This window comes from Caretta caretta, chromosome 12 (genome assembly GCF_965140235.1).
Source record: "Caretta caretta isolate rCarCar2 chromosome 12, rCarCar1.hap1, whole genome shotgun sequence".
NCBI classification, from domain to species: Eukaryota; Metazoa; Chordata; order Testudines; family Cheloniidae; genus Caretta; species Caretta caretta.
In genome coordinates this window covers 41,121,902-41,149,798 of record NC_134217.1, presented here as the reverse complement: position 1 = coordinate 41,149,798, position 27,897 = coordinate 41,121,902, and the positions used below count along the sequence as shown (strand labels likewise).

General features: G+C 59.8%; 3 protein-coding genes across 5 annotated transcripts; 2 read left to right on the top strand and 1 right to left on the bottom strand.

The window, feature by feature from the left end:
• Nucleotides 1-6,231: 6,231 nt before the first annotated feature.
• On the top strand, nucleotides 6,232-7,810 carry LOC125620827 (B-cadherin-like). Its single transcript, XM_048816992.2, has 2 exons — nucleotides 6,232-6,618; nucleotides 7,542-7,810. The coding sequence occupies exons 1-2, from the start codon at nucleotides 6,232-6,234 to the stop codon at nucleotides 7,782-7,784; spliced, it is 630 nt and encodes a 209-aa protein (XP_048672949.2). The 3' UTR covers nucleotides 7,785-7,810.
• A 3,649-nt stretch (nucleotides 7,811-11,459) lies between these two features.
• On the top strand, nucleotides 11,460-12,369 carry LOC125620826 (5-hydroxyisourate hydrolase-like; the record flags this gene model as incomplete). The annotated part of the gene is made up of 2 exons (XM_048816991.2): nucleotides 11,460-11,612; nucleotides 12,240-12,369. Coding segments are annotated over 2 exons (243 nt in total), but the record flags the coding sequence as incomplete, so codon positions are not given.
• Nucleotides 12,370-12,971: 602 nt separating this feature from the next.
• Nucleotides 12,972-25,754, bottom strand: DRC4 (dynein regulatory complex subunit 4). 3 transcript variants are annotated; one of them, XM_048816720.2, is made up of 11 exons: nucleotides 25,643-25,754; nucleotides 24,513-24,605; nucleotides 22,946-23,143; nucleotides 22,408-22,614; nucleotides 21,292-21,346; nucleotides 20,277-20,482; nucleotides 19,698-19,865; nucleotides 19,152-19,238; nucleotides 17,083-17,292; nucleotides 13,920-13,985; nucleotides 12,972-13,282 (listed from the first exon to the last, which is right to left on the bottom strand). In XM_048816720.2, exons 1-11 carry the CDS (start codon nucleotides 25,643-25,645, stop codon nucleotides 13,145-13,147), a joined length of 1,431 nt encoding a protein of 476 aa, XP_048672677.2. In that variant the 5' UTR covers nucleotides 25,646-25,754; the 3' UTR covers nucleotides 12,972-13,144. The 3 variants fall into 3 exon arrangements, with proteins under 3 accessions (XP_048672677.2, XP_048672676.2, XP_048672678.2); XM_048816719.2 differs by lacking the exon at nucleotides 25,643-25,754 and having other exon boundaries at nucleotides 24,513-25,174; XM_048816721.2 differs by lacking the exons at nucleotides 24,513-24,605; nucleotides 25,643-25,754 and having other exon boundaries at nucleotides 22,925-23,061.
• Between the last annotated feature and the right edge of the window lie 2,143 nt (nucleotides 25,755-27,897).

The window sequence follows — 27,897 nt, the reverse complement described above, 5'->3', positions numbered from 1 at the left end:
GGCTGGGGACCTGCTCATACCTGTTACCACCCCTGTAATCTGAGCCAGCAGGAGGGCAGCATTCTCCACCCACAGCAAAGGAACAGGCTAAGTGGGCTGTGGGAATTGTTTACATCCCCTGTGGCTGGTCAGCCGGAGGGACCCGCCGCATTGCACAGGCCGTCCCCGCAGCACTAGGAAAGGGTGACGGGCATTAGGGGGCCTTGCTGAGGGCTGCAGCCCATAGAGCCTGGTGACACACCCAGTGTGCTGCCAGCTGCTTAGGGGGCTGGTGTTCCCCAGCACTCCCACACCCGCCCTGCAATGGGGTCAGCTGCCAGACGTCCCCCACACCGGGGTGGCCGGTGGCTCCGGCACTGGGGCTCCAGCCAGCTCCCGAAATGCACATTTGCCTGTAGCCCTCTCCAGTGCCAGGCGTCGCGCCCATGAGCAGAGCAGCCCTGCCAGCTGCAGGAGCTGTGCGGGCACCTCCTGCGGCACCGTGTGCAGGCCAGTGGGCAGCGGGCTCCGAAGCCAGAGCAGGACCTGACCAAGCTGCCTGGCAGCCCCTGCAGCGGGTGTGTGTGCGGGCACCCTGAGGGTGCCCCGCTGAGAAACGCAGCCCCACCGTGCCCGACTGAGAAACGTAACCCCCCCCGTGCCCCGCTGAGAAACGTAACCCCCCCACGTGCCCCGCTGAGAAACGCAGCCCCACCGTGCCCGACTGAGAAACGTAACCCCCCCATGTGCCCCACTGAGAAACGCAGCCCCCACATGCCCCGCTGAGAAATGCAGCCCCCTCCCCCATGCCCCGCTGAGAAACGCAGCCCCCCTCCACGTGCCCCACTGCGAAACACAGCTGCCTTGCCAAGTGCCCCGCTGAGAAACGCAGCCCCCCCACACATGTGCCGGGAAGAGCTGTTGACACGAGGGGTGACAGGGCCTGGGCCCCCTCAAGTGCAGTGAAATGAACAGGGCACCACAGGGCCCCAGCATTTGGCAAACAGGCCCAGTAACATGCCAGCCACTCCTCTGGGGTGGGGGCCACCCCTCATCCTCTGGGCACTAGGACCAAGGGGGGGGCCTTCCTCATCACCTTGGGGGAAAGCTGCAGGGAGGAGCCAGCCAGAGCCTGGAGCAGGGGCAGGATTGGCCAGAGCAGGGACCTTGGAGCACTTGCTGCACCTATGGAAGTCCAGGAGGCAGGGGAGGGGAAGGGGGTGCTGCCCTCCCCCAGCCTAGGGGAGGAGCTACTGGACCCCGGATTGAAATAAGGACTGGGGCCAACTGATGAATGGGAGGGTCAGGAGTGAGGCTCAGAGCTCCAAAAGCAGGATCCAGAGGGGGACACCGAACCCCGGACAGCTCCCACTGCTCCTCCCAGGGGTCTGCAGCTGTGAGCAGACTCTGCCCTGGGCTGATCAGCTGCGTGCTCCAGCCTTGCCCCTCCTAGGCAAAGCCACCCCCCGAGCGGGCTCGTGCCCCATCGCGTGGGTCACCCTGCCTGCGGACTGTATCCCTTCCCCCACCCTGTGTCTGGCCAGTGTCGCTTGGAAACCTCAGGGCAGGGCCTGGCGACTGTGTTTGCAGCACCTCGCACAACGGCCCTGGGCACCAGCCGCAATAAACATGCCTGATAATAATTCACTTGGGCTGCCACCCTGCTCCCTCCCAGCTCTTGCTCCAGGCCAGGCTGAGGCTGTTCCCCCAAGCGTGGGTCTGTGTGTGGGGAGGCGGGGATGGGGCCATTCCCCTGGGCTGGGCAGAGGGTTGGATGTATGGGTGGGGGTGGGGGATTCCCCTGGGCTGGGCAGAGGGGATGGAGGTACGGGGTGGGGAGGGGAAACGGGGGGATTCCCCTGGGCTGGGCAGAGGGGATGGAGGTATGGGGTGGGGAGGGGAAACGGGGGCATTCCCCTGGGCTGGGCAGAGGAGATGGAGGTACGGGGTGGGGAGGGGAAACGGGGGCATTCCCCTGGGCTGGGCAGAGGGGATGGAGGTATGGGGTGGGGAGGGGAAACGGGGGCATTCCCCTGGGCTGGGCAGAGGGGATGGAGGTACGGGGTGGGGAGGGGAAACGGGGGCATTCCCCTGGGCTGGGCAGAGGAGATGGAGGTACGGGGTGGGGAGGGGAAATGGGGGATTCCCCTGGGCTGGGCAGAGGAGATGGAGGTACGGGGTGGGGAGGGGAAACGGGGGCATTCCCCTGGGCTGGGCAGAGGGGATGGAGGTACGGGGGTGGGGGGACGGCTGGGTTGGGCAGGACGAGGCTGCCCCAAAGGCCTGCTGGAGCCTGCAGCACAAACTCTTCCCGAAATCCAGCTCACCATGCAGACTTTGCCCCTGCTGAAGGTCGGGGTGGGGGCATGGGGAAGCCACCCCAGGGCCCAGCCAGCCAGCCAGAGGGAGGCTCTCACTGGGCCAGCAGACAGCCAGAGCCATGCGCTGCTCCACTCTCAGCCTCCTCTTCCTCCTCACGCAGGTAGGGGGATCCCTCGCCCCCAGGGACTGGGGGCGGGGAGGGTCCAACACAGCGAGCGGGGCGGGGGGAAGGGGAGTGTGGATGGCAGAGCAGGCAGTGTCCAGACTCCAGCGGGAGTGCGTGGGTCCTGGGGCGGGCAGGGGGATCACAGGGCCTGGCGGGGCAGGCAGATCTGGGAGGTGCGAAGAGCCTGCGGGCCCTGGGGGGCATGGGATGGGGTGGGCTTGTTGGTGGGGGATGGGGAAGGGGAGCAGACATTGGCAGGGCAGGGGGCAGAGCGTGGGATCAAGGGAAGGTGGCACAGCCCAGGGGGGTCCATCCCTCTGCCCATGGCTGCCCGACGGCTGCAGCCTGCTCTCAGAGAAGCTGCCCATGCCCTTCCTGAGCCCCACCTGTCCTGGAAGGGGAGGGAGCATTGTACCTAGGGTCAGCTGCTTTGGAAGAGGCCTGTCCTGGCCCCTGGGTGCCGTTGTGGTGGGCTGGGTGCTGCTGCCCATGGTTGTGGGCCGTGGACGGCCACGGGGGGGTGTTGGGAACCTGCACTGAACAGGCTGCTGCTGGCAACTCCAGCCCTGCTCCGGAGTGGCCTGTGCCAGGGGCTGGACGTTGCCCTGGCCTCAGTGCGTGCCCAGCCTTGGCTCCTGTGGTATGCTGGGGCATCTGGTTCCAGGACAGGGCTCTGAGCCCCCTCTCATCGAAGGCAGCACCTGGGCTTTCCGGCCAGTTTCCAGGAGCTGCGAAGGAGAGAGCAGCCACCGAGGGAGCGTAGGCTGGTGGGAGCCCCGCAGGGAGCCTGCTGCCCCCGGCCCTGCAGAGCAGCCCCAGGGACACTAACCAGCGTCTCCCACCCACTCAGGCTGGCCGCAGCAGCAGGATGCCCAGGCTAGAGCCCTGCACTGGCTCCAGCAGCCCTGATGGGGCATTTCCACATCCAGTCCCAGGATCCCTGGTCGGGATCAGCAGTGAAAACCCTGCAACCCCTCCAGACACCTAGCAACAGGCAGTGGGACAGCACCACTTCCCAGGCAAAACACACCTCCTCCTTTGGCTGTTTGGGGTTCCTGGCGCCTCCCCAGTTCCCTGCCTAGCAGCTGTCTCTGCCCCTGCAGGACTTCCTCCCCTGCCTTCAGGCAGATGGGCTGACGGTCCCAAAGGCCAGCCCTGGCCGGAAGAGGCAGAAGAGGGACTGGGTCATCCCTCCAATCAACTGCCCTGAGAATGAGAGGGGACCCTTCCCCAAGCTGCTGGCTCAGGTATGGGAGGCCTTTGGCAGTGTGGTGGGTGGTGGCCCAGCACTAGCTGCCTGCCAAGGTGTGTACGGGGAGCTGTGGGGAATTTATACTGCCAAATTGAGTACAGCTCCATGTATAATGTCTTATGTAAATCACTAGTGTGCTAATTTGCATAATATAACATAATTTGCGTGTATTATAAACAGCACCTTAAGCAGAATTGTGTGCTGATGGCAAAGGCGTCTGCCCATTTGACAGCTCTGATGTAAGATGCCCTGGTTCTCCTTCAGGGTGGCCACAAGGCGAGCGTCCTCTCCCCATGTTAACTTGCTGACCTGCCTCACCCTAACTGGGGGGAGGGCTTCCTCTGGGGCAACTGGGTAGGGCCTCATTGATGTTTGGGGTGGTAAGTGTCATTTCTCCTCTTCTATGCTCCAGTACATCCCTTTTCAGACCCTGCCCCTTTCTTAACCTTCTATTTATCCCTTACTGCCCCCCACCCGTGTGGCTCAGGCCCCATGTACAATAGTGGCTTCTGGTGGTCCCAACTCAGCCAAAGGTGAGAGATCCCAGCAGAGGCAGCAGGGCTGCCATGGGTGTCCCCCAAGATGCTGGTGCTGCTTGGTGAAAAAGGGACAGTGTCCAGGAATCTACAAGGGGCAGAAGGGTTTGAGAGGGGAGGGACTTGGGGGGAAGTGAGGCAAGTGGGGAGCAGCCTGGATGGGAGCAGTTCCTTGCAGGTCCTTGACAGATGGGGAGGGGAGCACAGGCTGGGGTGGCCCCCGTGCTCAGAATCCCCCGGCTGACCCGCCCCGTTCTCTGGCACCAGATCAAATCCAACATCCCCACCAAGGTTTTCTACAGCATCACGGGGCAGGGCGCAGACGAGCCCCCTGAGGGCGTCTTCGTCATCGAAAGGGAGGCGGGGCGGCTAAAGGTGACAAAGCCGCTGGACAGAGAAGACATCAGCAACTACATGGTGAGTCCCTGGGTGCCAAGGATGGAGAAGGGGCATGTTCTCAGGGGCTGATGGAGCTTGGAGGCAGCTGGGACAGGGCCCAAGGCTCCGATAAACTGGGTCTCACTCCGTTTCTTGTACTGCATGGTCCAGAGGGCAGCTGCCCTCTCCTCCCCCGTCACGGTCTCTTCCCCGAGGCCTGGCAGAGTAAAGCCAGAGAGGAGGTGCTGACCCCAGCTGGGCACTGCCTCCTGATCTGTGCCCGGCCCTGGTCACTTGGCCACGTCAGCACTTGGCCCTGAGGCCTGGTTCTTTCCCCGAGGTGCTGAGTGCTGCTGAGAATCGGGCCTGGAGCGCGCTGACAGCCTAGCACCAGCTCGTTGCCTCAGCAGGGCCCCTGCTGCTTGGAGACGCGCTCAGCGTGCACCTCCTGTCTCCGAAAGCTTGGCTGGACGCTTCGTCACAGGCCCGTGGGTCTCTGCTGGGCAGAGCAGAACTGGCCAGTGACTCCGTGTCCATTACCGATGTCGGGGTTTGGCCCAGCAGGGAGGAGAAACCATAAATCCACATGGGTCAGGACAGCCCAGACTGGCCCCTCCCTGGGTAACAGGACCTCACTGTCCATGGGCAGCCACTGATTATACTCCGAGTGTGGAGGGGAGCTGGATGGGCCCTTTGAAGGCTGCTGTCCGGACCCTTGGCTTAGGCTGAGCTGGGCAGAATTCCCCCATGCTGGACCTGTTCCGTGTGGCCTGCATGTGAACTCAAGACCCTGGTGAAAATGGTCAGCCAGCAGCTGGAGTTGGGGAATCGAAGGCAAGTCCCCTCTGACTAAGCCAGCCAGGCTCGGGCTCCCGTTCTGCAGGGACGCGTGGAACGCCGTGCACAAGCCAAGCATGGCCGCTGCTTTCAGAGTCATGGCTGGGTTTGGCGGGTGCTGCTGGCTGCTCGTGGCCTCGCACGGTGGCTTGAATGGTGCCTTACACCCCGTGCTGGCTTTGCAGCTCTTTTCTCACGCTGTGTCTGCGAATGGGAAGCCCGTGGAGGACCCCATGGAGATCATCATCACTGTGAGTGACCAGAACGACAACAAACCCCAGTTCACCCAGAGTGTCTTCACAGGCTTCATAGAAGAAGGAGCCAAGCCAGGTATGTGAGCAGAGCCCCCAACTTGGGGGCTGAGACACACCGGTCATGAGATGTGGCTTTGGAGGGTTCCCTCCAAGGAGAGAGAGAGAGACAAGGGCTGTTTTAGTGTTGGGTTAATTTTGCTTTGAAGAATTTAAATCCCAGAATAACCCAAAGGGTCTAAAATCTGCCCACTGAGCAGACACGCCTTGTCCAGAGTGCGGGTGGCTGGGCTTGAAGCAGGCTCTCCCTCCCCTTCCAACCCAGCAGTTCCTTCCCCCGATCCTGCAGGAGAGTCGGCATCCTGGGGTTGACCACCTGCCTCGCTACAGAACCCGCGGAGGGGACCAGTTACCTTCGCAGAAGGCTCTGGGGCTGGCAGGGAGCAGGTGCTCGGTGCGCTGACGGGGGCGGTGTGAGAACTGGAAGGGAACATCCCCCGCCCCCAATGTATGGGGCCCCTTGAGGAGAGTGTAGCAGCTCTGGGTCCACCAGCGCTCCCTGGAAATAGGTGTCGTGATTCTGGCCCAGGATCTCCAGCTGCGGCTCCCTTTGGAGCCCAGCAGCTGAAGCAGCTGCACTGTGCCCCTGTGTGGAGGGTTCCGGCCAGTCAGAGCGGCGCCCTACAGTCCAGCCTGTCCCTTCCATTGCAGTACCAAGCCACGGTGCCCGAGAACGAAGTGGGGGTGCTGGTTGCCAGGCTGAGTGTGTCGGACAGGGACAAGCAGGGCTCTCCGGCCTGGCAGGCGAAGTACAAGATTGTGAGAGGGAACGAAGGGGGCTTTTTCACCATAACCACGGATCCCAACAACAACAACGGGGTCCTGGAGACTTCCCAGGTGAGTTGTGCCCACCCAGCTCTCGCGCCTCACCTTGACGTGACTTTGAAAATGCTACGGTCCAGGGGGACGGCTCCTGGGGTCCTCAGCTGCACCGCTTCCCCCTCGTGCATGCACCCGCATTCACCCCAGGAAAGTAAACCGGCCCGGCTCAGCCCACCACTGCTCTCAGGCTGCAGGAGCACGATCCCCAGCAGAGGGTGCCCTGGGGAGCTCCCAGTCCTAGTCCCCAGAGCCCTGCTGCATGCGAGTCCTTCCCCGGGAAGGTACAGCTCTGTCTGGGGGCGCAGGGGCTTTCCCTCAGCCACCCCAGAACCAACTCTGACTTACTCTTCTGAATCTCTTCCCAGCACTGCTCAGGGGGGGCGGGGGGGAGAGTCCGTCTGGTAGGACGGACTCGGGGCTTTAGGTTCCCAAAATTTCTCCCTCTCCCCTCTGGATCTGGTTAGGGGCTGTGAGCCTGCCCATGAGGGGTCAGAGCTCGGTGCGCTACCTCCCACGGGCCCTGTGGGACTGCACCGAAGAGTGGGGAGGGAGCACGGCCAACGGATTAGACCAGGGGACTGAGTGTTGAGCAATCCTGTCACAGAACTTCAGTGCTTCCTTATCCCCGCCAGTGCGGTGGGGATGGTTCTCCCTCCCGGAGAGGGGCCCATGCGGGTGGAGCACTGGGGGGGTCTTGGATGGAAGGCACCCGGGGAAGGGGACAGCGCGCTCAAGGGACCTTCCTGAAGCGAGCCTGCTGATGGGCGGAGTTCCTCTGCCACCCGGTTAACGTGTGTCCTCTCTTCAAGGGCAGGATGAATAGCCTCCCAGCCGTTCACAGCCCTGCTCCCTCCTCTCTGGGAATTCTCCCTGGCGTTAGCAGGGTTTATATTTTGTCTCTCCTGGAAAGCTGACTCCTTCCTTTGCCTCCTTTCCAGGGCCTGGATTTTGAGGTGCAAAGACAGTTCATCCTCAACGTTATCGCAATGAACGACATTCCCTTCTCCGTGTCTCTCCCAACTTCCACAGCCACCGTTACTGTGAACGTTGAGGATGTGAACAAAGCCCCAGTCTTCGATCCACCTATCAAAAGCCTGAGGCCAGCAGGAGAGGTTGCACTGGGAACTGGGCACAGAACACTCCTTAGGGACCCTGGTCCCGCTTGTTGTGGGAATGGCTGACGGGCGAGGGAGGAGCTACAGTTACACTTCGGAGGGGAGCCCGTGGAGCACCCCAGACAGGGCTGTGGTAAAGGGGGATGCCCCGATTCCCAGGGAGCTCCGTGCCACAGTGCCCCAGACCAGAGTGTGAGCAGGATGCCTGTTGGCAGTGCAGGCTGCCCGTGGCGTGGGATCCTGCCCCTGCTGTGGGACTGCAACCAGCTCACAGTGACTCCCAGCTGAGCTGGCAGGGCGTGGGGTAGTTCCTGCTGGCACACCCCTATTGCAGTCACGAGTCCCTCCCCAGGCCTGCTCCTCGCCGAGGCCCCAAGGTTACTCACTGGCCTCGCTAGCTCAGCAAGCAGAGCCGGGGCCTGGCTCCCAGTGCTAAGCCCTGGTAATATGCTACAGGGAATGGTACCACAGGGAGGGGACTGGAGGGTGGAGTGGGGCAAATGGCCAATGCTCTGCACTGCCCCGATCCACGTCAGAGCTGCTGGGGCGATGCCCCACGTTCATGAGGTTAGACAACTGCTGGGGGCAGCGGTTCTGCTGTGCGGGCTTCAGAAATCAGGGTTGGGCCCTGCCTCACCCCCCCCATCGGCCTGAGCGTGCGCCGGGGGCCCCGCCTCACCCTCCCCCCCCCATCGGCCTGAGTGTGTGCCGGGGGCCCCGCCTCACCCTCCCCCCCCCATCGGCCTGAGCGTGAGCCGGGGGCCTGCCTCACCCTCCCCCCCCATCAGCCTGAGCGTGAGCCCCGCCTCACCCTCCCCCCCCCATCGGCCTGAGCGTGCGCCGGGGGCCTGCCTCACCCTCCCCCCCCATCGGCCTGAGCGTGAGCCCCGCCTCACCCTCCCCCCCCCATCGGCCTGAGCGTGCGCCGGCGGCCCCGCCTCACCCTCCCCCCCCATCGGCCTGAGCGTGAGCCAGGGGCCTGCCTCACCCTCCCCCCCCCATCGGCCTGAGCGTGCGCCGGGGGCCTGCCTCACCCCCCCCATCGGCCTGAGCGTGAGCCAGGGGCCTGCCTCACCCTCCCCCCCCATCGGCCTGAGCGTGCGCCGGGGGCCTGCCTCACCCCCCCCATCGGCCTGAGCGTGAGCCGGGGGCCTGCCTCACCCTCCCCCCCTCATCGGCCTGAGCGTGAGCTGGGGGCCCCGCCTCACCCTCCCCCCCCCCATCGGCCTGACCGTGCGCTGGGGGCCTGCCTCACCCCCCCCCATCGGCCTGAGCGTGCGCCGGGGGCCTGCCTCACCCGCCCCCATCGGCCTGAGCGTGGGCCGGGGGCCCCGCCTCACCCCCCCCATCGGCCAGAGCGTGCGCCGGGGGCCTGCCTCACCGTCCCCCCCCATTGGCCTGAGCGTGCGCCGGGGGCCCCGCCTCACCCCCCCCCATCGGCCTGAGCGTGCGCCGGGGGCCCCGCCTCACCCCCCCCCCATTGGCCTGAGCGTGCGCCGGGGGCCCCGCCGCACCCCCCCTACACTGCTACAGGGGGTTTCCATCAGGGTCAGACTCGGATTTCCACGCCCCGAGCGATGGCAGCTGGGTGGATGGAGGCATTGTCCCACTGCCCTCCCTGCCTGTACAGAGGGTGAGGGGGTCCGGTGGGCGGGTGGAGTTTCCCAGCCTGGAGCACCATCGCGATGGAGTGCAGAGCAGGCTCGGGTGCCCTGTGCTCCGCTCTCCGATCCCTCCCCGTTTACCGGCGCGCGCCAAGAGAGACGCTGTTCCCCTGCTGCACGCCCAGTGTGCACCCCACGGGGCGGGCACTGCCGCGGGGTGGGGGAGTGGCTGCGGTGCTTCGGGGGCCCGGTGTGAGGGGCCCCGCTTGGCTCATTAACTTGTGTCCCAGGCCAGAAACGTGCCCGAGGCCCCTAGCACCTCCCTGACCATCCACGTGTTGAACACTCTGACGGGCCAGCCCGCAACAGGCCTGGCAACGCACCTGTCCTGGCTCGAAGGCCCCGGGCTGCAATGGAGGGTGCTGATGACGAGGTAGGTGCGGGGAGGCAGATGGGCTGCCCCTGGAAGGGAAAGGCCACCTGTCACGGAGTCCCTGGGCGATGCTCTGGAACTGCTCCCCATGAAGCCAGGCAGGACTCTGGGGAAGTCTCCCCTCTGGGAGCAGCCTGTCTGCAGGACACACAGCTCACACAGCTTCCACCTTCCTGGGTCTGACCTCGGAGCATTCAGCCTCCTCTGCCCCTCCGTGCGCTTCCCACAGCGTGTCCGCCCAGGCGGAGTCCTGGGGAAGCCAGAGGGTCCTGCCCCCCAACTTCGCAGTCAGACAGGACTCTCAGCCAGCCAGGAAAACAGAGGTTTATTAGACGACAGGAACATGGTCTAACACAGAGCTTGCAGGTGCAGAGAACAGGACCCCTCAGCTGGGTCCATTTTGGGGGGCAGTGAGCCAGACAACCAGACAACCTTCACTCCATGTCTCCAACCAGCCCCAAACTGAAACTCCCTCCAGCCCCTCCTCCTCTGGGCTTTGTTCCTTTCCAGGGCCAGGAGGTCACCGGATTCCTTTGTTCTCCAACCTTTAGCTCTCACCTTGCAGGGGGAAGGGCCCAGGCCATCAGTTGCCAGGAAACAGGGTGTCGGCCATTCTCTGTGTCCAGACCCCTGCACCCACCTGCCCTCTAGGACTCTGCAATGATCATACACCCTTATCCCACTCCCTAGATACTTAAGAACTGCCTAGGGGAAACTGAGGCACCCCCACACTATTCAGAGGAAACATTAAGAACTGTCCCGCTTCGTCACACCACCCCACAACCCCCCTAAGTGCAAAGACCTGGGGGTCGGGGGGTGGGGTGGCTGAGCTAAAGCCTGGGGGCAGGACAGGAAAGCGTTTTTCCACTTCCTCAGGCTTCCCTCCCCCACCTCACACCTGAGTCTGATCCCAGCCCAAAACAGAACAGTTACCTGAGCCCTTCAACCCCCCTCCCCGCCCCCGCGTCGATCAGGCTGCACCTGCCCAGCCCAGCCACCAGGGAGAAGGTGGCCCCGGGGGGTGCAGGCTGCGGGATGGGTTCTGGCAGAGTGGGCTGGGGCCTGCAGCAGGCACAAGTTCCATCTCCCCGCGCCAGCCAGCGTACTGGCACAGACCCAGCCAATGCATAGCCATTTCCCCTAGTGCTCCCTTCCTTGGGTTTGGGAGTCTCTTCCCCTCTGGTTGTGGGGTGGGGAGATTACTCCCTTCTGGTCTCTGGCCTGGCAGCTGCCTCACTGCTCCGCTGGGCCCCCACTCCGCACTCACCTGGCATCATGGGGATGCACTCCAGTGGGGCACTGCCATCTGCTCTGGCTCAGCCTTCCTGGGGTGCAGGCCGGACCGCAGAGGACAGATCCTACGCTCTGACGTGACCCAGAACAGTTCAATCTCCCCATCAACTCCCAGGGTGGTGATGTGCACGCAGCATGAGGTGATGCTGGCCAAAAACCGTCTCTTGGAGTCCCTGGGGGCAGCTCCTGCCGTCTGGAAGGACCTCCCTGCGTGCCCCATCCCCAGGCGCTCTCCCCTGCTGTCACGCCTCTCCTTGCTGTGCCTTCTGCTTCCTGCTCTGCTCATGAGGACCATGCGGGGAGCACGTCATCCCAACAGCTGCGCCTGGCTCAGCCGCACCTGCGACTGGCTCCCAGCAGGGAGGCTCCAGGGGACTAAGGAGGGAGCCGTGGACAGCTTCAGTTTGATACACTTGTTTTGATTTCAGCTCTACCAACGTGGATGGGCGCTGCCTGCTCTTCCCGGCTCCTGAGCAGGTGAAGGCTGGCACATATAAGCTGCACTTCGACACTGGGGCTTACTGGCAGTGGCTGGGGTACACTAGCTTCTACCCCTATGTGGAGGTAAATCTACTAACCGGGAGCATGCCTGGGCCCAATTCCTCTCTCACCTGGGTTAAAGCAGGAGCGAGGAGAATCAGCCCTGTCTACAAAGCCCTGTCTGCTAGCACATGCAGACCCAGGGGGCAGTGAGCACATGGAGTGTCTGAAGCCCAGGACGTGGGTTGCTCTGTGACTGCCTCTCCAGAATCTTCTGCTAAGTCAGGGGAAGTTACCACAGACGCTACAAATGCACTGGAGCCCAAGGCTCAAATTCGTTGATACTCCACCGTAAACTCTGCCTTGTGGCCGAGCAGGGCAGCAGCTTACAGCAGCGTACAGGAGCAGATTCTGGCCCCATCTCCCTGCTCCCCAGCCATGGCCTTTGCCATCTCAGAGTGACTAGGGCTCAGTGCAGCACAGATGCACTTTACACAGCTGATCTGCAGCTCTGTCCCCAGCAAACCGCAGCAGCCCTGGAGCTGCTCAGTGTCAACGGGAAAGGGTTGCATTTCCTCCCGCCCTGGCGCTGCTCCGACATTGCCTTAGGGACCGTCTGCAGACAGATCAAACTGCTGTGGGGCTGAGGCTCTCCCCAGCCAGCACATGCTTTGTCACACACGTAACCGGCTTCTCCCTTGTCTCTGCCAGGTTGTCTTCACAGTCACAGAGCGAACCTGGAAGCTGCACATCCCTCTGCTGATCAGTCCCTTCTCCTATACCACCTACAAGGGGAGCTAGAGCACAAGGGAGAGCAGGTCGGCATGGCGCAGGGACTAGCCCCCCCACCCCCTGCCGGCCTGGCCTTGGCTCCAGAGATGGGCTGGAGGAAGTGACGCGAGGGAGGGCTCAGGATGGGCTGTGATATTAAAGGGTTCTTGCAGCAGCACTTGCCTTAGCCTGATGCACTCAGCCGCTCGTTAGCGAGCTCTGTGGATCCGAGTGGTAAAACAGCCACGGAGATGGATAGCTCTGCTCTAGGAAGGGCAGCATGGCTCTGCTGCTCAGAGGCCCAGTTCTCCCTGCTGGTGAGCGCAGTCCCTCCAGAGCCAGCAGGGCTCATCCTTCTTCCTGAGGCCGAGAGCTGTTGGCATATGGAGGAGACCCATGCAGGCCTCTGGGTTCCAGTCCCTGCCCAGCTGGGAGGCCTATGGGTGCAGGACTGGCTGAGAACAGGCTGCATGTGGATGCCATGGGTGTGGGTCTGGAGTGGTGACACTCCTCTGCTTATAGTGCTGCGGTACCCAGGGGCCAGCTACCAGCTGGCTCTGGCTGGCACGTTCTCTAGGCAAGGGAACACTGGGCTGTGAGAGGTCTCCTTCCACGCTGAGGCCCGGCCCTGCCCTGCCCTGGGAAGCAAAAAACGGTTTCTTTGGAGCCTGCTTAAAAACCTTTCTGGGGTCTGTTTAATGAGGCAGAGCCACCAAACAGCCCTGCTCTCTGCCTGGGACAGCCCAGCCCACTCCCTGCGGTGCTGGGACAGGAGCACATGGTGAGGCTGCTGACAATATTTAGTGTAACCTGAGAGGGGATGGACAAGCACGTGCCCAGCAGTGTTAGGTGGGGGTAGCAACGAGTCCGGCTGGGCCCTGCCCCAGCACTGTGGTCTCCAGTGGTTTGAAGCCCACGTTGTCCAGGGGGATCCCGAAGGCTGTGAGCTTGGCCTCATAGGTGCGCAGCAAGTCGTTGTGTGCCTGAAAGCGAAGCAGAGTGTGAGTCCCATACACAGCTCTTCACTAGCTAGCTCCTACCCGCACAGACCACCCACTCCTGCACCATCCCCTGTGGTGCCCGGCAGGGGCAAAGGGGGGCTGTCATTATAACTAGGGAAACCAGAACTCGGCCCCGAAGCCAGTCTGGGTACTGGGGGTTCCTAGGAAACCCCCCAGAGAGAGAACCAGCACCATGTGTCTAATTCCCTCCCGCCAGCAAGTTAGCTGCCTAGCAGCGAGGGCTGCACACACAATAGGAGATGCCAACGTGCCAGAGGGCTGAGCTGTCTGGCCAGCTTTTTCTAGCTTTGCCACATAATCAAGAGGATTAAAGGCCTGACACAACAAGGGAAGTGCTGGGCAATGGCTGTGTCTATCTGTGCACACGTGTGCAGGAACAGCCCTTCCACTGCCTCCTCTCCTTCAGGAGAGATTATGTCTAACAGAGCCATGTAAGAGCAGTGCCCTGCTCCTCCCAGCAGGCCCTGGAGCTTGATCCCCATTAGGTTTTGCACAGGAGGACTCTCCCTGCAGAGCACAGTAACTATGTGGCATGTCCCAGCGCTGACCCTGCCTGGTTCCACTGGGGCAGGACAGAAGCAGGGTCCCCTCTCCTCACCTTGCAGACTCGGGCCAGTTCGTACTGGAGATCCTTGATGGTGTTGTTCTTGGAATCCAGCACGTCCTGGGAAGGGAGATCAGAGCCTTGTTACCGGTTGGGTCCCCTGGGCATGGACTAGAGTCCAGCTCAGCGTGGTGCCACGGGAAAGCTGCAGAGATCGGCTTGGCAAGGTTCCCACGGTGCTGCCAGAGGAGGTGGTGCCTGCTGGCTGGGGCTAGTCTGTGGGGGGGACTGGAACGTAACCCCAGAACCCTGCTCAGTGTAATGACCCAGAGACTGAGATGCCTTTAGTGCTGCCTGCCCGCCAGTTTATGTTGCATCTGGTGGGTTAGACATGGCCTGTGCTCCCTTTGGTAACGAACACTGCGGAGAAGCCCATGCCCCTGCACTGCACTCGGAGAGCTCACAGCCCACTTCATCCCACTCCAGCCTGGTTTCCTCCCATCACCAAGCCAAAGATACGACAGAGGAAATCCTCAGGCCACTCAATGGAATGCGACCTTAGTCCCCAGGGAGGCATTCAGAGTGCTTTGAAACCTTCCACAACAAGCAGTCCCCACCCCTGATCCCACCCTCCTGCCTCACAACCACAGGGTCTGAATCCAGCCCTGCTGGGTGCCCAGTGCCTGTTGACAGCCAGCTGAGCACAGGCCCCAGGCTCTCTCTGCAGTTGGGGAAAGCGGAGACCAGAGGAAATCCAGGGCCCTGGTGGCTGAGTGGGCCCTCTCTCTGTCAGGGCTGGCTGAGCCCTCTGTCAAACTGCTACACCTGGTCAGACATTCTGGGATTCAGGAATGTGTTCTCCCTTTGGTTAAGCGGCTGGTTTGCTGCAGAGACTGTGGGATGTGTGAGGGCTACAAATGTGTCTACTAAGCATGAGGTGCCTGACTTTCCAGCAGCCTGTGCTCTGCAGAGGGCAGCAAACGAACAACATGCCCCCACCTGGAACTTCCACTGCACCAGCCTCTCGCTGGAAAAGGCTCCAGTTGCACTGTGACTCTTGTGCCAGGGGCCACTATGGCAGCTTCCAGTGCTCAGGGGCTGGCCCCAGGAATGCAGGGGACCCCCAGTTTTGGGTCATATTATGAAAGGAACCCCTGGGCGGGTATGGAGTTGTGGTAAGGCGAGGCGGCTGTGCCTCACATGTGCTGCCTGGCCTTTCCGCTCCAAGAACCCAACCAGGGCCCTCTGGACCTGGGTGCCGCTCGGTGCCTCCAAGAGCTTGTCTACACTACTTAAATTGGTCCTGAGATGTACCAACGGTCCCGCTCCGCTAACATTAGCGAGAGGGGAAGGCCAGGTCTGCATTTCTGCCACTCCGTCACCTAACTGCTCAAACGTCAGGGCCTGGGCTACATGGCGCCAGTGCAGAGTTACAGACCGGGAGCTTCGCCTGCAGAAGGCAGCTGAGCAAAGGAATTCGGAGACTCCAGCACCGCCAGCAGCTGCTGGAGAGATGTCGCCTTGGTGGTTTCTGAAGAATGTGTTTTGTGATCTGTTCCGCCCAGGCCAGGCAGTGGAGCTCCTACATGGATACATTCCATCCCCAGTGTCTGAGCACTACAGGGCTGTTAATGGTTCACCCTCACAACACCCCAGGGAGGGAGGGAAATGGTATCTCCATTATAGTGCTGGAAGCTGAGCACAGGGTGGATGAAGTGACTGGCCCCAGGTCACACAGGAACCCAGGTCTCCCGAGTCCCGAGCCCATTTGAGCTGGGTTGGGACAAAGGCAGACAGCAAGTGCTGCTTCTCCTGTCACTGCTGCCACTCGCTTGGAATGTGGAATCACTAAGCCTTTTCTCCCCTCGCCCCAGGAGCTCCCTGCGATGTATTTTTAGCATGCCAGACATCCCAGAGGCTGCTGTGAGCCACAGAGCCAGGAAGGAAAGCAGGTGATATGGGGGGGAGTGACTAGTGAGATTCATCTTAGTTCTCATTGGTCATTATGTCCCCGCTAACCCCCATGGCCACAAAGCCCCTCCAAATCTGGCACATTCTGGGTACGCCTCCACTAGAGCTGGAGGGTGTCATTGCCAGCTCCAGGAGACATACCCGTACTACTCTCATGGAGCTAGCGTGCTAAAATCCGAGTGTCGCTCTAGAGGTGCAAGCAGCAGGAGAGGCTGGCCGCCCCGAGTATGTCACTTCGAGCTAGGAATCACGCCTTCCAGCTCCAAGTGTTGGCAGAGCCAGAGTAGAGCTTGCTTAGATTGCCGAGGGTGGTGCCAGCCAGGAGAGGGCTGTCTCTGCAGAGCTGGCCGGGGAAGCCTGGGTGAGGCTGCTGCTCAGTGTGCTTCCATCCCTCACCTTTACGGAGTACAAACAAGCAGTGTCTGGCTTGCGGAGCCTGCCACACAAAGGAATCAGCAGCCCCAACAATTCTCCTGTGGGATGGGACTTGGAACCACCCTTTACACAGCTGAGGGAGCGAGACTCAGCGCTGAACCTACTGCACCTTAGCCTGCCCCTCATGCAAGGAGAATCCTAGTGTCCCAAGGGGGTTACCCATACAATGGCCTTCATGGGAGTTACGGGAGGCCACTGAAACCCATCCCCTTACCACAGCGGTAGCCTAGGGATTCTGGCAGGACAGTGGACCATGTCGGGGCTTTTCCCTAAGTATGCCAGGGCCCCAGCTCTACACACATCTTAGAGGTGAAATTCTTCCAAGACGAGGGGTGACTCTTTCTGTCCTCCCAGTCCATTGGGCCTCTCCTTCTGCACCTTCTGGGGCTGCGCTAACAGACCAGAAACTCTGACAAAACTACCAAGTTCAGCTAGCCACCAGGCGGGAGTAACAAAGAGTGTGGGGTCCCACAAGGTTGGTCCTCGCTCCTCAGGGGGTGCAGGGAGAAGGAGAGGGCTCCCTCCTGGTCATAAAGGGACCATTCTCTGATGCCTTCTCCAAGCCTGACTGCACCATGAATGTAGCCCCCTGCTGCCTCCAGCAGGATCCCTCTCCAGCTACAGAGACTGCACTCAACTCTTTGGGGCTGAGGTTAAAAGGCCCATGTTTAGCCACAGAGCCGGCCCGGCCCCCCTGTGCAGCCCTATCATCCCAAGCCCTAACCCTTGCAGTGGGGAGGGGGCAAGCCCAGCAAGAAGTGACTCTTCTGCTCCCATCTCTCCCCCAAGATCCTGAAGCAGGCTACAGTACCTCCAGTTTGCGTGTGACCATGGTGAGGGCGCTGGGGTCAAGATTGGAGGCTGAGAGGATTTCATTAAGCTGCACCTCCTTCTTCTCCAGTATGTTGGAGAGGCCCTTCAACTTGCGCTCCAGGAGCAGGTTCTTGAAGCCAGTCTTCTGCTGCACCTCACTAATAGCTTTGGTGAACTTCTGATAGAGCTCGTCTCGTTCTGCCTGCACCTGCTCAGGAGAGAGCCACACACCCAGGTAGCAAGGAGAGCTCCATGCTGTGCCTTCAAAACCACCTGCTCTGCACTGTGGGAACAGCCACACTGGGACTGACCAATGGAACACCAGGTTGGGTAGCATGCCCCTGACAGTGGGCAACACTGGAAACTTCAGTGGAAGTTAACATACGTGACTCCCAGTGGGGAAATCCCTCCCCCTGAAGCAAGAGGAATGAGGAGTCTGGAGCATTTCTTCCCTAGCCAGCACCACTGCATGTGTGTCCTTTAGCACATGCACCCCACAGGCCTGACTTTAACAAGCACAGTATACCTGCCAAAGGCAGGAATGTCATAAACTCCCCCCACCAAACAGCTCCTGCCCCAGACAGATTCCCCATAGGAAGGGGGTCTTCCCCCTTAGCCCACTTTCATTCCTCTGCACTGTACTCCCAGTTCCTGTACCTAGTTTCCACCTCAACTGCTACGTTTTGTGCTTATCCAAAGGGGCCCAAGTGCTCTGTAAACATTAGCCAATCCTCAGGTCATCTCTGAGAGGCAGGTATTACTATCAGCAGTCTCAAGATGGGCTGACTGAGAGACTGGCCCCAGGTCACCCCTTGAATCAACAGCAGATATGGGAAGAGAACCCATGAATCCTGGAACAGTGGTGCCATGGCAGCATGCTGGGCCCAGAGGCTGATGGATTGAAACCATCCTCTGGTAGCCACAGTCTCCTCCTTTATTAACAGTGAGGGGAATTAATCATTGGATCAACTGACTTCGGGGCATGATGGATTCTCCATCACTTGGAATCTTTAAACCAAGACAGATGTATTTCTAAAAGATGTACTATAGCTCAAACCACAATTATGGGCTTAATGCAGAAATCACTGGGTAAGGTTCTCTGACCTGGGCTTTGCAGGTCAGATTAGATGGTCACAATTGTCCCTTCTGGCCTTAAAGTCTATGGCTGGGAGACCCCAGGACCCTATTCTGGCCCTCAGAGTGACCCCAATGCTAAGTGCCTGAAGGGATCACTCACTTGCCTTGCAGCGGGTAGGAATGGCAGATGTTAGTAGCAGAAACTAAGAGAACCTTGGCTCTTATCTAGTTAATGTGTGTCTGAATTAAGACATATCCTCCAAATCCTATTTCCAAATACACTGAATATGCCGCTGCCTCAATGACAGCTTGTTAATGAGGTCTCATATCAATATTCATATTGCTGGGGAGTCTCCACGAACTGCAGACAAGCTCCATGCTGCCTTAACCCGCTCAGCTGGGTGAGCTGGGGAAAAGACCCTCAGGCTGCAAGCACTTAACCTGAAGCAAGCTCCCTGAAGGGTGGCGTGCCAGTAACAGACTCTGCCTGGTCAGAACAGGGATCATCCTAAATCCAGCGGTTATAGGAGAGCCCGAGGATGATCGTTCCAATGGAAGGGCAGGGGCTCCACAGTGGTAATCTGATGCTATGCTGTATCCAGCACTCCCTCACTGTAACAGGGAGACTCTCAGCAACAATCTCTCTTGTCTTCCTCCTGGCCTAATGCTGCAGCCAGGCAGCCCCAGGCCAGGAAGGGACCAGCGGAGCACATGTTATTGTTTAGTCAACTACAAAGCTGGGTCGGTCTACTGAGTACAGGAGATGGCAGAGCAGAGAGCTCAGAGGAGGCAGCCGCTCCTAGGGAACCCAGAGGGTGTCAGAACCCAGGACAACCCCGGCTGAGCTGAGGCCCGTGCAGTCGTCTACACCATTACCATTGTGACATCATCTCATACCCCCGGATCCCAGCTGTTCAGAGTGGGCTGGGGAGGGACGGGACGGGAACTCCCCATGCCCAGGTGCTCTCGCTTCATGTCCATGGCTCTCACCTTGCTGAACCTCTGCTCCAGCACTTCATGTTCCCACTGAAGGTCTTTTAATTCCTTCTGGGTGACTTTCAAACGGGCCTTTGTGTTCTGCAGAGGGGAGGAAAAAGGGAAAGAGATTAGACGCACGCTATGGGTTCCTGGGGTGGGGCAGAGGCAGCACAGGAGAATACCAGACTCTGCTCCCCAAGATGGGCATCACCCACACAGAATCCTCTCTCTCGTAACAAGATACGTAGGGCTCAGGAGTCAGCCCCGGGGGGCAGGAATCCATTATTCCCCTTCCTCCACTAGAGAGCGGTCCTCTGCACCCCTGAGTTCGGGGATCCCCACCAGATGCTATGCTGAGGACACCAGCATAAGCCAAGCACGGCTAACGGGGATTCCATTTTGGAGCCTGTCAGTGTAGTTCCCAGATGACCAGCAGAGGCCACTATTCAAGCCCAATCTGTACCCTGGACACAGCACAAGGAGTGCTCTGAGAAGGAGAGGGGGAGACACTACAGGACATGGGACCTAAACCAGATAGGAGCCGAACAGGTGACTCACAGCCAGTGCCTCCTTGTCCTTCTCGTAGTGGGCTAGCTTCTTCTGCAGCTCGGCCACCTCCTCCCGGGCCCGCTGCAGGGGCTCTGTCTGCCTCTTGTTCTGAAGCAGCACTTCCGCCATCTCCTTCTCCAGATGATCCTCCTTCTTCTTCATCTCCTCCATCTGCTCCTGTTCTCAGGGACAGATACACAATGACTGAGGCCCTGAGGAGGGCTGCCAGCATGGGGCAACGTGGCAGGAGACCCCAGGCCTGCCTGACCCCCAAGCACTGCACATGGCACTGCCATAGCAGCTTCCCAGCAGATGGCTTAAAATGGTGATGTTTACAAAGCAGCTGCATAATCGTCATTAGTGTAATTGTGTAAGAGTGTCACCACTCCTTAGGGTTAGCGGGGCTGGTGCTCACACAGCAGATGAAGCAGCTGGGAAAACCCCTGCAGTGGAAGGGAGTTCAGTGGGAAGCCAATACTGAAATGCATGTAGAGTTAACAGGTAGGAACTGTCACCTCCAAGAGAGCGTCAGTCCTCTCCAGCACTGGGCTTCCGACCCAGCTGTGTCCCCACTCCGGTGCCGGTTACCTTGAGAGTGTTGATGAGTGCCAGGTTGTTGAGGGTGACATCGTTGTAGTAGTTCTTGATGTCACTGAAGGCCTTCTCGTGGTTCTTCATCAGTGTGTTGATCTGTCCATTTTTCCTCTCCTCGATCTCGTGGATCTCCGTTTTCCTCCGCAGATCCAGCTCGTCCCGCAGCACGCGCATCTTCTTGTCGTATTTGGCCTCAATTTCTGAAGCGAAACACCACGCGTGGCTGAGTGACCAACCCATAGGGCAGGTCAGAGAGGCTGGGACCCAGTGCATGAGCACCCCTTTGCTGTTGCGACAAGCTGCTTGGTCAGTCCACGCCATGGGGATGGTACTCTTGGAAAGGGTGCCCATTAATGGTGCCATATCAGCTCCCATTAGTGTAGGGACCAGTTACTGCAGAATCATGGAAGGGAATGCCCAGAAACCCTGGCTGACTGCGGTGCCCAGACACCACAGGCATGGGAGCACTAGAAACACTCAGGTAATCAGCCCATGCAAATCGAACCACGCTATAACAAAGAGGGTAGTAGCGCAAGACCTAAGCGCCTGTAAAGTCTCCTCCAGCCTCAGAGCCCTGCAGCTCCAGAGAGCCAGTGAGAGTCTGTGAAAGGCACTTACTACTGCTTAGTGCCCACTATGGTGCCCACCAGAGCACAGTGTGAAACAATTTCCCCCGACACAGATCGAGGGAGCAGGCCTGCACTGCCACATGGAGACAGGCAGTGTAGAGTGAGACCGAGTCCAACCTTGAGTGGCAGCAAAGCACCCGCTGCTGGTGCTGCTCTGATCCATTCTGCGGGCGCGCAGACAAGCTGCTCCTGGGAATTCAAACAAGCCACTCAGCCTTACAGCCCACAAGTGGCAGAAGATGGAAGGAGGAGGAGAATGGCCTTCAGCCAGCTAGGCCCTGTTTTGCTCCAGGGGAGGGAGCCCAGCAGAGGCACAGTGTGATGAGTGCTAAGAGAGCTTTCACTCTGGGTTTCGTACAGGAGTCCAAATAGGAACTGACCTTTCACTTGTCTCTCAAAGTCGCTGCGCAGCCGTGTGATCTCCTCCTCTTGTTTCTGCCAGGGAGAAGCTGCACATTAGACCTGGATAGCCAAATAGAGAGAGAAATCCTCCCCTACGCACAGGCTCAGAGTCAAGGGCATCTGCTCACCTGGCTGCAGTGCGAAGCCATCACCGAAAGGCTTGAGGGCTGCTGACCAGCTATGCCAGTAATGCCCACTCTGCCAAAGGCTGCTGAGTGTGCTCGTGGATGTATGGGCTACATTCAGACACCTGGGACATGCACCGAACCTGCAGATGTGTTTGAGGGGCACACCCCCTGCCTTATGGACAGTATCGCTCTCCGGGAACATTTCTTTCCCTACTGACTTTGGCCATTTCTGCTTGGCAAACACCAATTCCAGCGCCCTCTCCACCATGCCCCAGGGTTCCTTGTGCAGCACACACTAGCTTGGCTCTGCCAACAGTAACCCCCACGTCAGTGCACCAGCACCCAGCATAGCTCTGGGAACAGCACTGTATATGCCAAATCAAATCAGACCTTTGGTCCATATTACCCAATATCCTGCCCCAGGAAATGACCAAAATCTGAGGAGGACACAAATTCCCACAATGCACCTGGCCATGCCAGAAATCCTTCCTGACCCCATGCGGATCAGCTGATGCCCTGGAGCACATGGTTTGGTTATCCATCCTACTGCAGTTTGCAGAGTGACGCATGCAGTTACTGGTCATCAGGTTCTCCAGCCCCATGTTGGATTCTGACTCCTGCAACACTGAACCTACTGGCTGACTCCCAGCCCCAGGACGACAGACTTCCTTCAGTGACTCTAAATAGATCTCCCACACTGGATAACCCCTTAGTTTCACATTAAGGGGATGGCGGAAGGATCAGGGACTGATCAGTCTCCATTCAGCCCTTCAGAGCCTGGAAGTCTCAGTCAGGTGCCCCCTCTTTCCTCCTTCTCTGACAAGCTAACCTTGGGCTCTCCCATCTCCATTGCACGCCAATACCACCCAGGCCTCGGAATCGCTCTGTCGTCTCTGCTGCTCTCTTCTTCCAGGCTGCAGCTAAGGTGTCCCCAGCCCCATGATTATCTGTCTGAGAGCAACGTACCATGCGCAGATTTTTCACTACCACCTCGTTGGCCAGCTCCTGCTCCTTTAGCTCCACTTTCAAGGTGCGCATATCCTTGCGCAGCTCCGTCTCCTGGGTGCGGTGCTCCTTCTGGGCCAGCTTCATGGACACGCTGCCCTCTGCCTTCAGTTCTGTGATGTTGTTCTGGTGCTCATACAACAGGTGCTTCACCTTCTGCTTGTAAACCTGGAAGAAAGGAATTCAGTGGTGTAAAGCCCGCAGACAGGGATGGGAGCAGGGGGAGCCCAGCAGTGGGGACCCACCCCTCTGCAGGGGCCTGGGAAGAGGGGCATTAGCAGATGCTGGCAAGAACACATTTGAACTTTAAATACTGCCTGAGACACTCCTTGCTAGTGTCCTGCCCAACTCACCTTTGTCCCCTCCTTTTATCCCATGCTGCTCAGGGCTCACTCAAAGAACACCCGGGTGCTACTAATTATGGGCACAGCCAAGCATGGAGCTGTGGCACCAGTAACGAGAGCTGGAGTCCACTAACCGTCTTCCCTTAGCCTCTCACTTTAATCTCCACTTGATGCCGCTCCTCGGCCTCCTCCATCTCTCGGTCCTTGTTGCGCAGCTCTGCCTTCTTCTCATCCAGCTGCCGACGGGTGATCTCCCAGAAGGTGTGGATCTTGTCACGCTCCAGCTGGAAGTAGTTGCGCTCCTCCCGTTCGCGGTCCAGCTCCTCCCGGAGACGCACAATGTGCTCCTCCAGCTGCAGAGCCAACAAGCACAGCTGGTGAAAGCAACGCTGGGGGAATTCTCCTCCCACAAGATTGCTGACCTATGTCTCTCTAGTACCTGTCACCCTCTGGGGGCCCAAAGCTCTTTCCAAACTACCCACAGCAATCCCAACAGCCTCCCCTGGGTAGAGCATGGCAGCTGTTTAACAGGATACAAAAGTTTAGGACGGGAAGTGACGATGCCATATCCAACAGAAACCACAGGCTGTTTAGGGAGGCAGACTGTAATTAGCCATTAAGGTATGGATACTGGGACAAACACCCTGACCTCTGGAAAAGGGAGCTAAGGCATCTTTATTGATCGGAAGGGAACAGACCCTATTTGTCATCTGGAAGAGCAGTGCTGCATCCATTAACAACCAATTCTGACTCAGAATTGCAGGCTCCTCTTTTAGACTACAGGGACATTGAGTCAGGGATCAAGTCTTCATATGTGATTGTATAGCAGCCAGCAAAGCAGGGCCTTGATCCTGACTGGGACTTTGGACATTACCATACTAAATAATAATACAAGGGAAGAGGGCTACCTGCTGAATCACTAACTCCCCTTCGCACAGCACCTAGTCCATTCTCTCATTCAAGCACTGGCTTCGCTTAAGATGCGATGAGAGCACAGCAGATAGCATGACTGCAGATCATCAAACCACAGACTGAACAATCATAGAACTGAATCTGAATGCAGTACCACTTGCGGAAATGGTTTGCTTGGGCCCGGAAAGAAGAGGAAGGTGTATTTATGGCATGGGGTGTATGAATGCCCTAGCAACAGACATTGATTCCATCAGCAATTCAAGTTCTAAAGGGGTTATACACCTGTATCAGAGTGAGTGGAGGGGGTTGTTTCCAATAGGAAACAAGGACAGAACAAGACATAGTGCTCAGACTGACAGGGAAATGCTAGACTGTGTCACAGAAAACCTTTTATAACTACTAGACAGTGGAACAGGGTGCAGAGGAGGGCACAGAATCCTGGTCATGGGCAATAGAGTGCAGGCTAGATGAGGGACACGGGGAGGTTATGGCAGCTCTGGAGAGGGAGAGATGAGATGGTTAAACCCTTTGGGAACCCAACTACACCCCAAAGCCCATAACGAGCCTGCTCTTGTGACACCCATGCAAATAGTTCAGGCATGTAAGGGATGGTGCAGTTGTTGGTGTGAAAACCCACCCTGACTTTTCTACTAATCTTCACCATCTGCCATCTCCATGGGTTGAACCAAACCTTGTGCACTTCGTGCAACCAATAATCCTTACAAATGGGAGCCTCCTCTCACCAGGAGCTTGGTGGCCATGTGAAGCCCTAGGGCAAAGAGCCCTAGGAGGGATGCTGTGAGCTCTCACCTGATCCTTGTTCATGTCCTCCGGGGGAATAGCATCCACCACCGCTGCAGCTTTGCCCCCCTTGGCTTTTTTGCCACCTTTCTTTTTGGGTGCCTTAGAAAAGAAAACAATATACATGACAGGTTTCCATAGCTCAGAGCTACAGAGGTGCCACTGACCTGGGCTGCTGGGGACCACTGGATGTGGATGTCATTCTGACCAATGAGATGACACAAGGTGTGATCATCCACAGGCCACAGGTGCGGCTTTGAGAGGGCTGGAGGGTCAGTAAAGGTACAAGAAACTCCACATCAAAGCAATCAACTAAGAGCACATTTTGGAGCAGCCTGAGCCCTGTGATGAGTTAGGGGCATGCACTTGAGGGGAAGGCAACAGGTGCCACGGGCTGGTGCAGCCAAGGTCTCAGAATGACCCAGTACCTTCACCCGGAAGGACTATGCGACTGAGAGCTCAGGGCATTGACCAGCCCAGCTGCAGCTCCAGGAAGGCCACTGCAGCCATCAGTCCAGAGCAAAGTGCCCCAGGCACAGAGGAAACGGGACAATTCTGCTGCCTGCCCCAAAACCCTGCCCCAAATGCTGCTGCCCCCCAGCACACCAGGGGCTCCCAGGGGACCCCTGAACCCAATGTTTTCCTCCCAGCCACCCCCAGGGGACCCCTCAAACTCAGGGGATCCAACCCAGCGTCCCGGTCGCCCCCCAGGGGACCCCTCAAACCCAGGCGGTCCCCCCCAGCGCCCCGGTCGCCCCCCAGGGGACCCCTCGAACCCAGGAGATTCACCCAGCGCCCCGGTCGCCCCCCAGGGAACCCCTCGAACCCAGGGGGTCCCCCCCAGCGCCCCGGTCGCCCCCAGGGGACCCCTCGAACCCAGGGGGTCCCCCCCAGCGCCCCGGTCGCCCCCAGGGGACCCCTCGAACCCAGGGGGTCCCCCCCAGCGCCCCGGTCGCCCCCAGGGGACCCCTCGAACCCAGGGGGTCCCCCAGCGCCCCGGTCGCCCCCCAGGGGACCCCTCGAACCCAGGAGATTCACCCAGCGCCCCGGTCGCCCCCCAGGGGACCCCTCGAACCCAGGGGGTCCCCGCCAGCGCCCCGGTCGCCCCCAGGGGACCCCTCGAACCCAGCCCCCCCCACCATGGCTCCTGCAGCCGCGGCTCGGGCTCGGCGGAGTCACCGAGTCTCCAGGCAACCGCCGGGGAAGCCTCGCGAGAATCCGGCCCGGCCATAGCAACGCGCGCCCCCGGCCCTAGCAACCGCCGGCGGCGCGCGGCCCCAGAAGCTCCTCGCTGCCCGCGCGCGGCTCCGGCCCGGCCCCGCTGCCCCGGCGGCCGCAGGGCCCCTCCCCGGGCCGGGCCGGGCCGGGCGCTCAACCCCGGGCGCGGGGCGCAGCCACGCCCCGTCCTGTCCGCGGGCCGAGCCGTCGGAACTGCCCGAGACTGCGCGGGGCTGGGGCCCGCCGGTCCCCAGCGCCAGCCGGCGGGGGCGCAGCGCCGCTGTCCCGGGCCGGGCCCCCGGAGGGACAGCCAGACTTGAGGCTCAGCCTGGTGCCAGCGGGTCCCCCGGCATCCAGACTCCGTCCTTGTGTTTCACCCCCCCGGGCTGCCGCGCTCCTGGACAGACGCAAGCACCAGCCACAGGAGCGGGCCGAGCCCGGCGGGGCCTTGCCCGGTGTCCCCGGGGCTCGGCCCAGGGCACTGCCGCCGCCGGGCCCCGGCGTTCCTGGGCTGCGGACGCTGCCGTGAGGCGCTCAGAGGCGCCATTGCATCCTTGGCCCACAGGGAGCCTAGCTGAGCTTGGCCGAGGGTCAGGGCTTCCTTCGCTCCGGCCGGCTGCAGGCCGCTGCCCCACGGAGCAGGACAGAGACCCAGCCATGCTGATCTTTGAGGTCTGAGGGGACTCCCTCCTCCTTTGTAGGGATTAGGAACAGGCCGAAGGCCCTCCAAACTCCTGGCACTGGGGCTTCGCTGAGTCTCTCAGGGCTTCGCTATAGCTGGGGCAGGAAACGCCTATAACAAGTTCCCAGATCTGCTCCCTGGGTGTCCAAGCAGCAAATCTGCAGTATTAAGACTAAGGAGCATCTACTCAGACACCCCAGGGCTATGGGAGAGCCAGCTGGAGTCAGGCCCAGCTGTGCAGCCCCACTGTCGGTCAGGGATGTTCTGCAAGCAGAATCTTCCCTATGGGAAGGCAGGGGAGAAGGTCAGAGGCGGAAGGAACAGCTGGATTTTCAGGTCTAGGGTGACCAGGTGTCCCGATTTTAGGGTCTTTTTCTTATATAGGCTCCTATTCTCCCCCCTTCCCCCCCGCCCTGTCCTGATTCTTCCCACTTGCTGTCTGGTCAGCCTAGGTAGGTTCCAGGGGGAGTTTGCAGTTAATAGTGCAGTGTGGGAGCAGTGTAGGGCTGGAAGCTGTAGTAGGAACAGTTACCAGAACTGAGATGCCACTGCATAGGTGCCTTTCTGATGGGACGTTCACCTGATTCAAAGAAACCTGGTCACAGTGCAGGGAGCGTGCAGCATGCGCTCTGCATGGCACTACACTGGGGTGGGCAAACTTTTTGGCCTGAGGGCCACATCTGGGAATAGAAACTGTATGGTGGGCCATGAATGCTCACAAAATTGGGGGGGGGGAGGGGGCTGAGGGCTCTGGCTGGGATGGGGCTGAGGGGTTTGAGGTGCAGGAGGGTGCTCCAGGCTGGGATCGAGGGATTCAGAGGCCAGGAGGGGGATTAGGGCTGGGTTAGGGGCATGGGGAGAGGCTCAGGGGTACAGGCTCTGGGCAGCGCTTATCTCAAGTGGCTCCCAGAAGCAGCGGCATGTCCCTTCTCCGGCTCCTATGCTGAGGCGCAGCCAGGCAGTTCTGCACGCTGTCCGTCCGCAGGCATAGCCCCTGCAGCTCCCATTGGAGTGCTGGAGGGGGCCATTGGAGCACATAGGAGCTGGAGGGGGATCATGCTGCGACTTCCGTGAGCCGCATAGAGCGAGGCAAGCCCCAGACCCTGCTCCCCAGTGGGAGCGCGAGGACTGGCTTAAAACGTCTGGTGGGCAGGATCCAGCCCGTGGGCCATAGTTTGCCCACCCCTGCACTACACCCAAAGGCCACTCATAACCTTCAGCAGATGCAGGATGCGGCTGCCTTTTTGCCTAGCAGGGCTTCACACAGGGAGCACACTATGCCAGGACTTTTAACTAGTTTCCAGATGCAACTAATGGTGTTGCCTCTGCTGTATAAAGTCCTTTGTGTTTTGGGGTCTGGTCTGCCTCCCTGAGACTGGCATCCCAAGGGTGTTTGCAGTGAGGGAACTGGGACTCACTTGGCCCAAGACCACTCTGCAAGGCTCTCTCCCAGGAGAGGCTGAATTGGAGGGATCTCTGGCAGGGACTCAGTGT